Raw genomic sequence first — 12,132 nt, 5'->3', positions numbered from 1 at the left:
TACAAACCCCACCACCTTATGCAAAGGTTCACACTAGGGATAATAACACAGAAACTGAGTATCCTGCCGGTGCAACGCAAGGTTACAACCTTGCATTGTAACATCCAGTTCCCTCAGTAGCTCCTCTGATACTTGCTGAAGCCTGGTGGAGATATCTATGAAAGGACAGTGATGCTGTCTGAGCACTCAATAGGAATTCAACCTTGAGGCTTTGAAGTTGTGTACAGTGTGTACTTTGAAGTTCTGCTGCTATTCTGATGAGGGTGAAATGGGCTGCAGTGTATATGCCAGTGAAGAGGAACAAGGAAAAAGTCACTGCTATGTCTTTGTGACTCTAGCTACCACGTCTGGCTTTTGGGAATGTTCATATTCCATTGCTTTTCCGGATGCTTCCCCTTCTGGGCCACACATACAAGGGAAAGAATATTTACCATGATGGTAAACCCAACAATTCAGAGGTGAAGAAGGAGGCATTTTTTTAATGTTGTCAGACATATATGCAATATTTGTGTGTCTCACAAAACACAAACATACATCATAAAGGAGTTATTGCAGTAAAAAATGCTAAATCATCTGAACAGAAGACCATTAATACCCATTTGTAAATTCTTCCTTCTTCCATTCACTTCCACTGTTTTTTTCCTGAAGAATGTGCAGATGACTTCCTTTTTCAATGTTTCCTTGTAACTCTGAATTCAAGCAAACACTCTTCAGTTTGACTTTTGATTTGTATCTTAATTGGAGGCAATGGTCTCACTTATTCCGTCCCCCACATGGCTAGATTCCTTGTTCCTGAGTAGCTGTGGCTTCACTATCATATTTATTGAGAGCTGAATCCTTGGATATTGGATAATTTTCTCCTATATAATCCCCCCAGCCCAACAGTAATGTTCCTGGCTGTAGGAACACTGAAGGCTTTTCCCAGTCACTATACATCCTCCAAGTCTGAGTGTGAAGGGGCAGCCTTGAATGGCACAAGACCTTTAGGCTATGCACCATTTCCCACTTCTTATCCAGAAACATGCTGACAGTTGAAAGTTTGGCTATGCTACTCCTCTTACCCATCAAAGCTAGGTCACAGCAGCCTGGCTCTTCACCAGTCTGAATGACATTCCAGTGCATCTCACCTTGCTGCCCACTGGCCAACCAGAGCCATTAGTGATAAGTCCCTGGTGTAACTTCCCTCCCTTCAGAACGCAGACATAAGATTCAGCCCTGTGCTGCTGAACAAAGGGTCTGTTGATACAGACGGCACACTGCTCTCCTCTGTTAGACTCCATCTTTCACCTCTGCCCTCTTTCTTCCTTCCTCACTACACTGTGTCCCCACAGTGGGAATGGAGGCTCATTGGAGCAACTTAAGCCATGCAGGTCCTCTACATGGCCCCAGCTCCAGGGAACATGGAGGTTAGCACTGCGATGCTCCAGTGCCTCGATCACAGCTGCATTCATCACTGCTGCAGATACACATACTAATAGAACTCCTAGAGAGTAAAATCTTGTGCTTTGCAGCCAGTATCTAGGACCTGCAAGGCGACCATGTCCACAGGAGTTTCTTTCCTGTCAAGAGGAAGATAGAGAAGTTTGAGGCTATCTATCTGCCCTGCATACAGGGATCTGTGGGTTCTGGCTGGCAGTAAGCTGAATCTGAGGCAGCAGTGTGCCTGGCAGCCCAAAGTGCCAACTGTACCCTGGGGTGCACCAGGCCTAGCACTGCCAGCCTGGCAAGGGAGGGGCTGTCCCCTCTGCTCTGCGTTGTGTGGCCTCACTTCCAGCACTGCGTGCATGTTGTGTGCCACAGTATAGGAAGGACATAAAACTATCAGTGAACACTCAAAAGAGGGCTATGAAGATGGTGAATTGTCAAGGGGGCAAGATGTATGAGGAGCAGCTGATGTCCCTTGCTCTGTTCAGCCCAGATCAGAGGAGCTGAGGGGAGGCCTGATAGCAGCTGCAGCTCTCACAGGAGCGAGAAAAGGGAAAGTGCTGGTTGTTCACAGTGGTCCTCAGCCCTGCCGTGAGGGCTGTACTGTGACCTGGCATGGCCCCAGAGCAGCTTTGACTGCTCAGCTATAGGGACAGCCCAGGCTAGAGGGAAGGTCTGCAAAGGGTGGATCTGCTGAAAGATCCCAGGGGTTTGTGATGGTCGGACTTGAGCAGAAACAACAGCTCCACCTCAATCCCAGTGACACCTCCCATTCCATGAGCGGGGCGGATGGATAACCCCTTTCCTCCCCAGCACCCCTCTTCTCCTCCCACTGTGAGGTCACCTTCAGTCCGGGGTGGTGTGCCCCTGGACCAGAGGCTGAGGAATGGGCGGAGCGTCACGCTCAGCCCTGTAATGCCTGGCAGCCCCTCCGGCTGCTCGGCACAGCCTGGTCCCAGTCCAGAGGCAGCAGAGGGGGAAGCGAGGCTGCCCACGGCTGTCTGCCCTGCACTGCTGGAGAAGGTGAGAGATGTGGGGGAGAAGGAGAGGGTGTGTGGGAAAACAGGCTGCAGTCATGACATGATGAAGGAGGCTGGACAAGGTAAAGGGGCATAGCTGGGCACCCCTCACAGTCCAGGCTGTGGCTTCATGTGCTGCCATAACATGGAGCGCACACATTCCCGAGATTTGGTGCTCAGCATGATCTCGTTGGTGGTGAGCTCCTTTGGGCGGCTGTGCCCCCAAATGTTTATCTACTTACCTACTTAAAGGAGATTGCGCAGTGGTTGTGTTTGGTGGGACAGTGCTGCAGTACTGGCGTGTTGCTTGGGAAGAGAGCGTGATGTGGCTAGGTCCCCATGAGATCACTGCCGATTTCTGACCGAGAAGACTGGAGGCTGTGCTTTAGGGCTGGTGTGGGGAGGCTGGTGGGGGTCTGTGCCTGAGAAGAGTATTGCACAGTGCTGAGAAGGAGCCAGCCAGCAGTGCTTCTCAGTGAGATTAATCACTAGCTTGCTGACCTGTTTTAGAAAGCAGCTCGTAAATCTATCAGTCAATAAAAAGGCCAGAAACAAGCACTGCAATAATATGTTCCGGTATCTTGCTTGTATCCACAGTTTGCGCTTGAGGGTGACTTTTAGGGGAAAAAAAAAAGCTAACATTCTTGGGTTAGAAGTCCCGAACGTATTGAGATATTCTTGCATAATATTTGATGAGGTTTTTAGGGGTAAACGGCCTTCTTCATAAAATGTTCACCACACTTGAAGTCTCAAACCACCTCATTTTAGCTTCAGCTACTGATTCTTGTTGAAATGCCTCAAATTATTGGGAGAGCCTCTCCAGTGAAATTCTAATACCAATGGAGGTACATACAGAAGACACTGTCTCACTATCTATTTAATAAGCTAAAAAAACTACCCTCCTGGAAATTTCCCCTGCAATTGTCACTACTTTCAACATTCTCGTGGTTTTTCCCATGGTTCTTCTCTGATCCTTTTTCCTCCAAACTGTGGTCAACAGTAATAGTTTGCTGAGTTGTGGTCTCATCAATAGCATTAAAAAGATAGCATCCAACCACTAATTCTGTTGACCTTCAGACTTCAGCCAGCCTCCAAAATTGTTCAGGAAATGTATCCCAGGGAAACCAGGCTTTCACATTGGTTGAGTTTTGACATTCCAAAAAACACCATAAGAAAGAAGGAGATAAAGGACAATGCAAAGCAGAGCGAACTGAAGGAATGCATTTCTAATGAAAACACAAGGCCGGTGGTGCACAATATTCTCAATTTCAGTGCAGAAGTCACTAGCAGGTGGCCAGCTCATTAGAAATACAGCTTTCCTAACTCAGCTGATTTTCAGAGATTAAGTTTCACACTGTCTCAAGGCATATGCATGTAGGAACCTTGCAGAAACGGAGTTCAGTGTAAGAGGCATATTATCTCAGAACAGATACCTTATTTTATTACAACTAATACAAGTAAAGTTGAATGGCTATATCTGGTTTTGGTTAGATTTTGTTTGGTTGCTTGATTGTTTGGCTGGTTTTGCTTTTTTTGTTGTTTGGAGTGAAGTTTAATTTTTGAATTAGTTTCTGGAATATTCTACTTTATCTCTCATTGCTGATGTTTCATGCTTCTGATGCTTTCTGGACATTCTCTTCAGCAGACTGAGTGCAAAGATTGAATCTGTAACATCAGTAACTCCTAGTCACTATTCTCTTCTGCTTGTCCCTGTATCATTCAGGTGTGTATCTTTCACTGCAGTCTATTTCTAATGCAGCTCTATATCTTCCAACACATTAAGGCCTACAAAGGAAGTGAGGGCATGCCAGATCTACATTTCTGAGTTTACGCAGCATTTACTTTATTGAAAAAGTCGCACAAAGTGCTTAGATTATTCTGATTACCATGACTTTTTATTTTTATATTTTTGCCCCTCAGTACTGGACTGAACTTCTGTCTTCTTTGGTAATTTGTAAAACTTTTTGCACATGTTTGTGTGTGGTTGCTTTATCAAGCAACGTTATTTATCTAGATCCATTTTTGTGTCATTAGCAAACATCTTTGATAATTTCAGTGCTTTTTTAAATCACTGTCAAAGGTAAAATTAATATAATGGAGTCAGGACAACAATAAAACATGCTCGTTTTTGCTATTCCAAGTATTTCCAGTTTGCTCGTCTTTAAATCCATTGAAAACTGTGTGTCCTGTTGATTTTGATCAATGTTAGAATGGATTTATGCTGATATTTTTTAGAGAGCACTCACTTGGTGGGATATTTCTAGCAGGTGCTGTATAAAAAAAACCCACAAGGCTGAGAATGGTCAGGACATCCAACAAGGATTTGGTGGTTAATGGAAAAATCCCTGCAGGTCAGTTCCTCACTCAGCCCTGATACAGAAATTAATGTGATGGTTTGATAAAAGAGATACCAAGTGATCTGAATTACTTGATAACTGAGTCCAGTCAAGCAAAATGTGCTTCATTAAGGACAGGGAAAAGTGCTCAGGTAAAGGCAATACCCTGAAAGGGATGCAAAGAGGAAGCAGAGCTTTTTCCCTGCAAGAGCGTAATGTGGGGAAGCTCTGGAGTTGTAATGGATGCACAAGGCAGTGCAGCTCTCAGTGCAGCGTTCCTGCTGAAGGATGCCTGTGGGTCACAGAAAGAGGCAGAAGGTAACTTTGACTCAACGTTTCACAGTAAGCATTCCCACAGAAGCAGTCTGTGTTATAAGATGGGGCAGAAAATCTGGCACTGTTTCAGAAAAAAAGCTGTAAAATGCATTCGGGAGCTGGAGAAAAGGTCTTATTTTGAGAACTGTACAGAAGGTTGTTGGAAGAAGTTTAACCAGTAAAAGGACTTAAAGGTGTCTTGATCTGATCTGCTTACTCAAAGTACAGTGCAACCACAACTTCAGGAAACATTCTCCCTGTTTTTAAACTAACTGCTGTAGACAAAAGCACGCTGTGCCAGATGGTTTGCTGGTTTTATTCATCTAAGTAGATTAAATTTGTGTCCTCATAGGTTGTAGCCATATCTCTGAGCACAATGTCTACAAACCCTGCAGCAGTCAGAAGGAAGGACTCTAGACAGCAGCATCAGGGAGGTAAATTCAAATTAGGATATCATATAGATACACAGACACTCAATCAAGCATGTACGATTTATTGTAGGAGATGCCCCAAATGCTGTTGGTTATTTGGTTTGGATTAATGCTCTGTAGAAAGCTGGACTAGAAAATGGTCCCAACATGCCAGATGCTCAGGGACATTTTTAATGGAGGATTTTTTATATGCAGAGAAACTGAGAAAGCTGAGATTCTTCCAATTAGAGAAGTCTCAGAGGTATATAAATACCTATTGGGAGTCAATGAAGAAGTTGGGTTCACTCTTTTCTCATCAGCCTATTTACAGGACAAGACATGATGTATACAAATTAAAACAAGGAATTCCACTTGAACGTGGTAAAACAGATTTAAAGCGTAGGAAGGATACCGGAGAAATGAACAGTTTTGAAAAGGGCTCTGCCTGCTGCCTTCAGTATAACCCAGCCAAATGGTGAGTGTATCTTGGCCAGTGCCCTGAAGGCCTCCTGTCCAAATCTGATCACTCAGCAAAGGGCAAACAGCATTCTAGAAGGTAACAGCAGTATATGCAGAGCACCCAGGCACACGGTACTCATTGGTGGCCCAAATGTAGTCCTCACTTAACTTCCTAGTGAAATGTCAAACTCACGTCAGTGGTACCTCAAGGATAGCAATGGCCAAGTCCTGCTGTTCTGTAGTGACTGCAGTTGGTGCTTCCTATGTAAGGAACCCTGATCAGACAGATAGGATTGCCATTGTCCCTAAAGACAATTCTAGCCATATTCTATGACTGACCTGCTTGTCCATGCTGGCTAGTTCACTGATTCTTTGCTTTGCATCTGAAGAGTTTACTGACTGAAATATGTTGACTTCAAGAGCTGGAGTGAGAGCCAAGAATATACAGAGAATATGAGAAAATTATATAATTAATAGAATAGATGAATCATATATTAAATAATTCAATGCTAATAAAAACTGATTAATTAATATATAGGTGCTTGAAAATTATATCACTATTGAATGATTCATTAAGTAGATGCAATGATAAGATTCCAGCCTTTGGATTAGATAGTGCTAACAGGTGGCCTGCCTACAGAGGAAGAAATTTCATCTAAGTCAAGGTTGAGAAATTAAGTTATCTGAGAAGATTGTGAACCATTTGCTGACAAGAAGTTGTATAAGACCGTGAATTTGATATAGGAGAAATACTGTCATCAGAAGAAAACTTCTTATGCTTTATCAGAAATATAAATCTAACAAGGCAAGCTGATACCTTTCCTCTTGCTCCATTCCCTAGTTAGTGTGACATTAGCTTATCTAATATCACAGGGAGGGCTATGTGCTTTAAAGGTCCACTACATTTTATTTTTTTCTCTGTATTTCTGGATAGGACTCTTTAAAAGGCTTTCCCAGCTATTCCTTTTAATGCCTAAACAATGACAACAGCAGTTTGCAAGTGTCAGCATCAGGGTGGGTACATGGACAGGTTCTGCAATGCCTTTGCTATTTGCAGTTTTGCAGGCGGTGGTGACTGAGCAGCAAACAGGGGGACATCAAAGCAAAATCTCTAAAATATTTTCCAGAATGACTTTCACTGAGTCTCCCCACCCTTCTTTTATCCCCTCCCATTCACACACTTGTTCAGTGTTGGATTCCCTTTGGACTCTGCTAACTTTGGTTGCTCTTGGCTCTCTCACCAAGTCGAAGCCTTTTCAAAAAAGTAGGGCCAATTACTTTGTACTTAAGAGTTGCATTTAACAATACAAACTAGGTGAGAAGGGGAAGGAAGGGGAATGGTCCCACAAGCAGTCCTATGCTCCTGCAGAAATCTATCCTTTTCTCCTAAATTTAAATAGTTCTGTTGCTACGTTACTGGACTCCACAGATGAGCAGATCTAGCGACACTGGGGGCTGGAAGTTGAAGGTACTGCAATAAGCTCTTTGTAGTAGAACAGTGTAAAACCTAAGAGAAGAAGCTACATTCTTTCTACTCCCAACTCCTATTCCCAGGATACCATCAGTTCGAGATCCTACTCCTTCCTTAAAGGTTTTATGTCAGTTGGAATATTACACGGAAAGAGATTTTGAGTTTGTGGTTTTACACCACATCTGTCCCACTGCATGTTAAGAGGTCCAAGAATACTGCACCCTTCAGGCTCTGCGTTGCACTTTTGGCTGCATTAGGCAGTGTTACCACCAGCTCCAGAAGGGTGAACATTCCCCTCTGTACAGCATCAGTTAAGCCACATCAGCAGTGTTAGGTCCAATTCTGGGCTTCCCAGAAAAAAAGGGACATGGATATATTGGTGAAAGTCTGTCAAAGGGCCACAAAGATGCTTAAGGGACTGGAGCATTTCTCATACAAAGAGACACTCAAGGGAGCTGGAATGGTTTAACTTTGAAGGGATCCTGTTACATGGTGGGAGAGTATAAAAAAGATGCATCTAGAGTCTTTTCAGCGGTACTCTGACAGAATAAAAAGCAGTGAGCACAAACTGAAACTCCATTTCTAATATAAACATAAGGAGAAACTTTTTAACCATAGAAGTGATCAAACACTGGAACAAGTTGCCCAGAGCAGTTTGGATATTTCCATCTTTGAAGATATTCAAAGTCCACCTGGACACAGGCCAGGTAAACCTGCTCTTATTGACTGCTCTGAGCAGAAGGTTGCAGTCAGTGATCTCCAGAGGTCCTTTCTGACCTCAGATGTCCTGTGGTTGTGTGACCTTGTCCTGAAGCCCGGAGGATTTCCCAGGACCAGGATAGCTGTGTCCCTGTTTTCAGAACACAGAGCATAGACAGGACAGAAATGCTGCCATCAATGCTTTGAAATGTTACCTTGTAGTATGCTAGGGGCACAGAAAAGAAGAACTTTTTCTCTGAAAAGAGTCTGAAGCATCTGGTTCTGGCACAAAATGCCACCGATGTCCAAGTTTCTTTCCTGCTTCAGTTTCTTGACTTCACAGATTAGTGAATTTTGGTCAGGAATGTCAGAAGGCATGTGAGTTACTAGGATCCCTTTTCCTGCTCAGTGCACACCACATCTGACTGATCATTGCCTTTTTGTCATGGGTAGCTGTGCCTCTGCCTAAGGCAAATCCATCTGCGCTGCTACCTTAAAGAATTTCTTCAGTAAGCACAAGGGGTGAGGCTCTGTGTGGAGAGACACTGCTTGCAGTAGACTGAGGAGGGTGGGAGAGTTGGGCCTTGCTTCGTAGTCTGCGATGCTGTTGTTTTACTTGCTGATTACCATTATGGAGTGTATAATAAAAAGGGGCCTGGAAAACCAGTATCCAGAACAGATACAGCAAGATAGTTCAAGTATTTGACATGATGGGCCTTGGGCCTACAATTAGAGATAGATGGGCTGGAGGCAAGAAGGGGTTAGAGGTTCCTTCAGTACATGGACCTTCCCTATGATGAGGGCCTTTGCCTAAAAGTGCACCCTAAAAAAACTCAAATTAAACCCTAGCATAGGCAAGAGAGTACTCAGAATCCATGTAGCAGAAATATCCCTTTCGCTGGTATGGTTTGTGGCACATCTGATTCGTTTTTACAGTGTGCATGTTGTTCTGTTTCAGACTCAGGTTTTGGTATTTCTGCAGAGCTCAGCAATGACTGAGAACTCAGCTGTGGCAGTGGCAACGACAGCAGCACCAACCATGCTTGAGGAGCTCCTGGAGATCACGGCTCAGAGCCTGGTGCACACTGAGGTGGCTGAGCACTATGAGGTTATTCGGGAGCTGGGAAGGGGCAAGTATGGCCATGTGGTGCTAGTGACCCACAGGCAGAGAGGTAAGGAACTGGCTCCACACTGTGAGCCATTGTGCCTTGTCTTCTCTCCACTTGTCCAGATGTGTGGGCTGATGGGGGCTTGGGTGTTGGGTGCCAGGAGTGTCAGGGTCTTCCCAAGGGAACCAGCCGGGGACCTTCCCATTGCACCCAGCCAGGGGGTAGGTAATGATGGGTGAGGACAGCCCAAAGCAACAGGCAAGACTGTGGCAATGAGGTAGGTCCAAGGTCAAGCTGGGAAGTCAGTCCACCTGTCAGGATCAGCAGGGCTCATGGCCATGCATAGGCATGGATGTCATACAGGTGGAAAACAGAACCCTGACAACAGAGGGTAGGCATGGAGTGAAGCCCTGGGCTTGAGCTTAAGGTGATCTTCTGGGTGCATGGACTGCCCCAGTGGGGTGGAGGTCTAAGGTGGGGCTGGCCAAGGTCATTAAGGCCTATGAATGCTCTCAGAGAGTTGAGAGCACTCCTCTCCAGCAGTCTCACGTGAAACTGATGAACTCATGTAGCCTGAATTTCTCTTCCCTTACCCAGTGCTCCTATGGCATGCATCAAGTAGCTCAAAACTCACATGCGCAGCAGTGTCTTTTTTCATATGTGGTACCGGTGTGACATACCTCCATATAAAACTTTTGGCTAAAGACACCTGTGGCCCCTGTGAGTTTCCAGACACATTTGTGCTCAGTGCTCTCTCTATCTGATTTTGGCGTGAGTGACTTACAGGGAGAATCTAACTCATTCATTCCATCTCCAGGGACACCTATGGCTCTCAAGCTGCTGCCCAAAGCCAGTACCAAGCTGCACACCTTCCTGTATGAGTACTGTGTGGCACTCTCCCTTGCCACTCACCCTGCTATCATTAGCATGTTTGGAATTGCAATCGAATCCAGTCAATACTATGGCTTCCTCTACGAACCAGCAATGCACAAAGACCTCATATCTATCATCAAACCCAAGGTGAGTTCTGTTACAAACGAATGGGATTGTAGTGTTTGGCCTCTGCAGACTGGCTGGGGCAGAGAGACAAAGTCAATGGGATGTGGGTCTCCCACTTCTGAGATTTACAGTTTTGAACAAGTTGCAGCTTGTAAGACCAGAAACTCAAAGGCATTCCCTAATGGAGAGCAAAAATGAAAGCCCACCACCTTGGTAGGACTGACAAGATGCCACGCAGGTGCAACATTGTTTATCTTTCTCCCTCTGCAGGATGGGATCCCTGAACAGGCTGCCAAGCATTGTGCCAAGCAGCTCGTGAGTGCTCTGGAGTTCATCCACAGCCGGGGGCTTGTGTACCGTGACGTCAAGCCTGAAAATGTGCTGCTTTTTGACCCTGAGTGCCGGCGCATCAAACTGACTGATTTTGGGCTTACACGGCCCAAGGGTACCAAACTCAAACTGGTGGCTGGCGTAATCCCATACACTGCCCCTGAACTAAGCAACACCACTGATGCCCAGGGAGTGCCCATAGATGCCAGCATGGATGCCTGGGCCTTTGGTGTGCTGCTGTTCTGCTTGCTGACTGGCTATTTCCCTTGGGAGCAAAGCCTGCCCAATGACCCTTTCTTTGAGGATTTCATGCTGTGGCAGGAAACGGGACTGGAAGAGAACCTGCCTCACCACTGGAAGCGCCTGACAGCTGAGGCCGCTCTCATGTTGCGGAGCCTGCTGGAGCTGGATCCTGCCAAACGTGGCCCTGTTGGTGGGGCTCTGCGCTATGTCGACTGCCCCTGGCGTCAAGATGAGAGGCATAGTGAGGAGACTGCTGTGAAGCCCTAGAGCCTGCTCCCTACAGGGGAGGGAAATAAGGTCTCGTTGTTCTAAGAGCTTTGGGGCTGAGAGCATCGTGGTGGGCCTCCAGCAGTGTGGCTGTGAGATACCATGGTAACCCAGAGATCAACTTCTCCACAGCACAGTCTCCACCATCATGAAACCAAGCTCCTTCCCCATGATGATTCTCACTCTAGGCTCAGCATTGCCCATTGCGCTTCCTTGAGACTTGAAAGTCTTTCTGTCACAAATGACGGTTCATGTATGAAGCACCCACTTTTGTCCTGGCCACTGGCCCGCCTGAGGTGGTTTCTAGGGATGCAGCACCTGCCTTACCCTTGAAATAGAGCAGATATCTACTTCTTTGTTTCTGTATGTGGCTCTTCTCTTGTAATAAAATATCTGCAGGGGGTCTGTTTACTGCGGGAGAGCCTATAGGTATGACAAAGCCAGTGGTCATCTAAGGACAACCTGCTTGAGGAAGGGGCAGTCTGACTCCACCAGGGCCCTTGAGAGGTGGCTTCAGGTAGGTGGCGCGGAGGTGGTGGGAGCCCACAGCATATCACTGTGGGTGATATCTGGTGATAGATGATGATGCTGAGAAGATGGCGGGGTGTTGGAGTGCTGGCTGAATGACTGTTAGCAACAAGGAGACATAGGAGATGTTCAGAAGGTGATGCAAGGAAATGAGCAGAGGAAAAAGGATGGATAGGAGCCAGGTGTGGGTGAGGACTGAGGCGTTACTCACCTTTGGAACTCCACACAACTATTAAGCGTTCTTGCATTAACTATTTGGAGATTTTCCTGTCATCAGATTTGGACATGCAGTTTAGCTCTGATGTGTTTCTTTGCTGCCTACTCCTCTCACTGTCTCAGAATACATTTGTCATGTTAATTCTACAGTGATTGCAACTACTTGAAATTCTCTTTGCCTACTTTCTTTTCTTCTTGTAAGGTTTCTTAATACCAAACACATAGGTTGCTCAGTAGAAATTTCCCTCTAAAGGCCTCTCTTATTAACAGGAGAGAGCCACAAGGAACCACAGGCCATGTATTTAT

At 45.7% G+C, this 12,132-nt stretch overlaps 1 protein-coding gene across 2 annotated transcripts; it reads left to right on the top strand.

Moving 5' to 3' along the window:
- The first annotated feature begins 2,214 nt into the window (after positions 1 to 2,214).
- SBK2 (SH3 domain binding kinase family member 2) lies at positions 2,215 to 11,806 on the top strand. Of its 2 annotated transcripts, none has more exons than XM_065752057.1 (4): positions 2,215 to 2,448; positions 9,117 to 9,306; positions 10,061 to 10,263; positions 10,513 to 11,806. In XM_065752057.1, exons 1-4 carry the CDS (start codon positions 2,215 to 2,217, stop codon positions 11,080 to 11,082), a joined length of 1,197 nt encoding a protein of 398 aa, XP_065608129.1. In that variant the 3' UTR covers positions 11,083 to 11,806. The 2 variants fall into 2 exon arrangements, with proteins under 2 accessions (XP_065608129.1, XP_065608128.1); XM_065752056.1 differs by having other exon boundaries at positions 9,093 to 9,306.
- The last annotated feature ends 326 nt before the right edge of the window (positions 11,807 to 12,132 follow it).

Source organism: Cyrtonyx montezumae, unplaced genomic scaffold (genome assembly GCF_038088225.1).
Source record: "Cyrtonyx montezumae isolate F1298 unplaced genomic scaffold, pur_monq_1.0 scaffold_8, whole genome shotgun sequence".
NCBI lineage: Eukaryota > Metazoa > Chordata > Aves > Galliformes > Odontophoridae > Cyrtonyx > Cyrtonyx montezumae.
Note: the sequence above shows the minus strand (reverse complement) of the source record. Positions and strands in the feature narration are given on the sequence as shown.

What these genes read in the sequence shown, in the direction of transcription:
- SBK2 (XM_065752056.1), top strand. Translation starts at nt 2,215, where the DNA reads ATGGATAACCCCTTTCCTCCCCAGCACCCCTCTTCTCCTCCCACTGTG. An exon ending in GCCCTGCACTGCTGGAGAAG is followed by an intron (nt 2,449 to 9,092) that starts GTGAGAGATGTG and finishes GTTCTGTTTCAG; the next exon opens with ACTCAGGTTTTGGTATTTCT. An exon ending in AGTGACCCACAGGCAGAGAG is followed by an intron (nt 9,307 to 10,060) that starts GTAAGGAACTGG and finishes TTCCATCTCCAG; the next exon opens with GGACACCTATGGCTCTCAAG.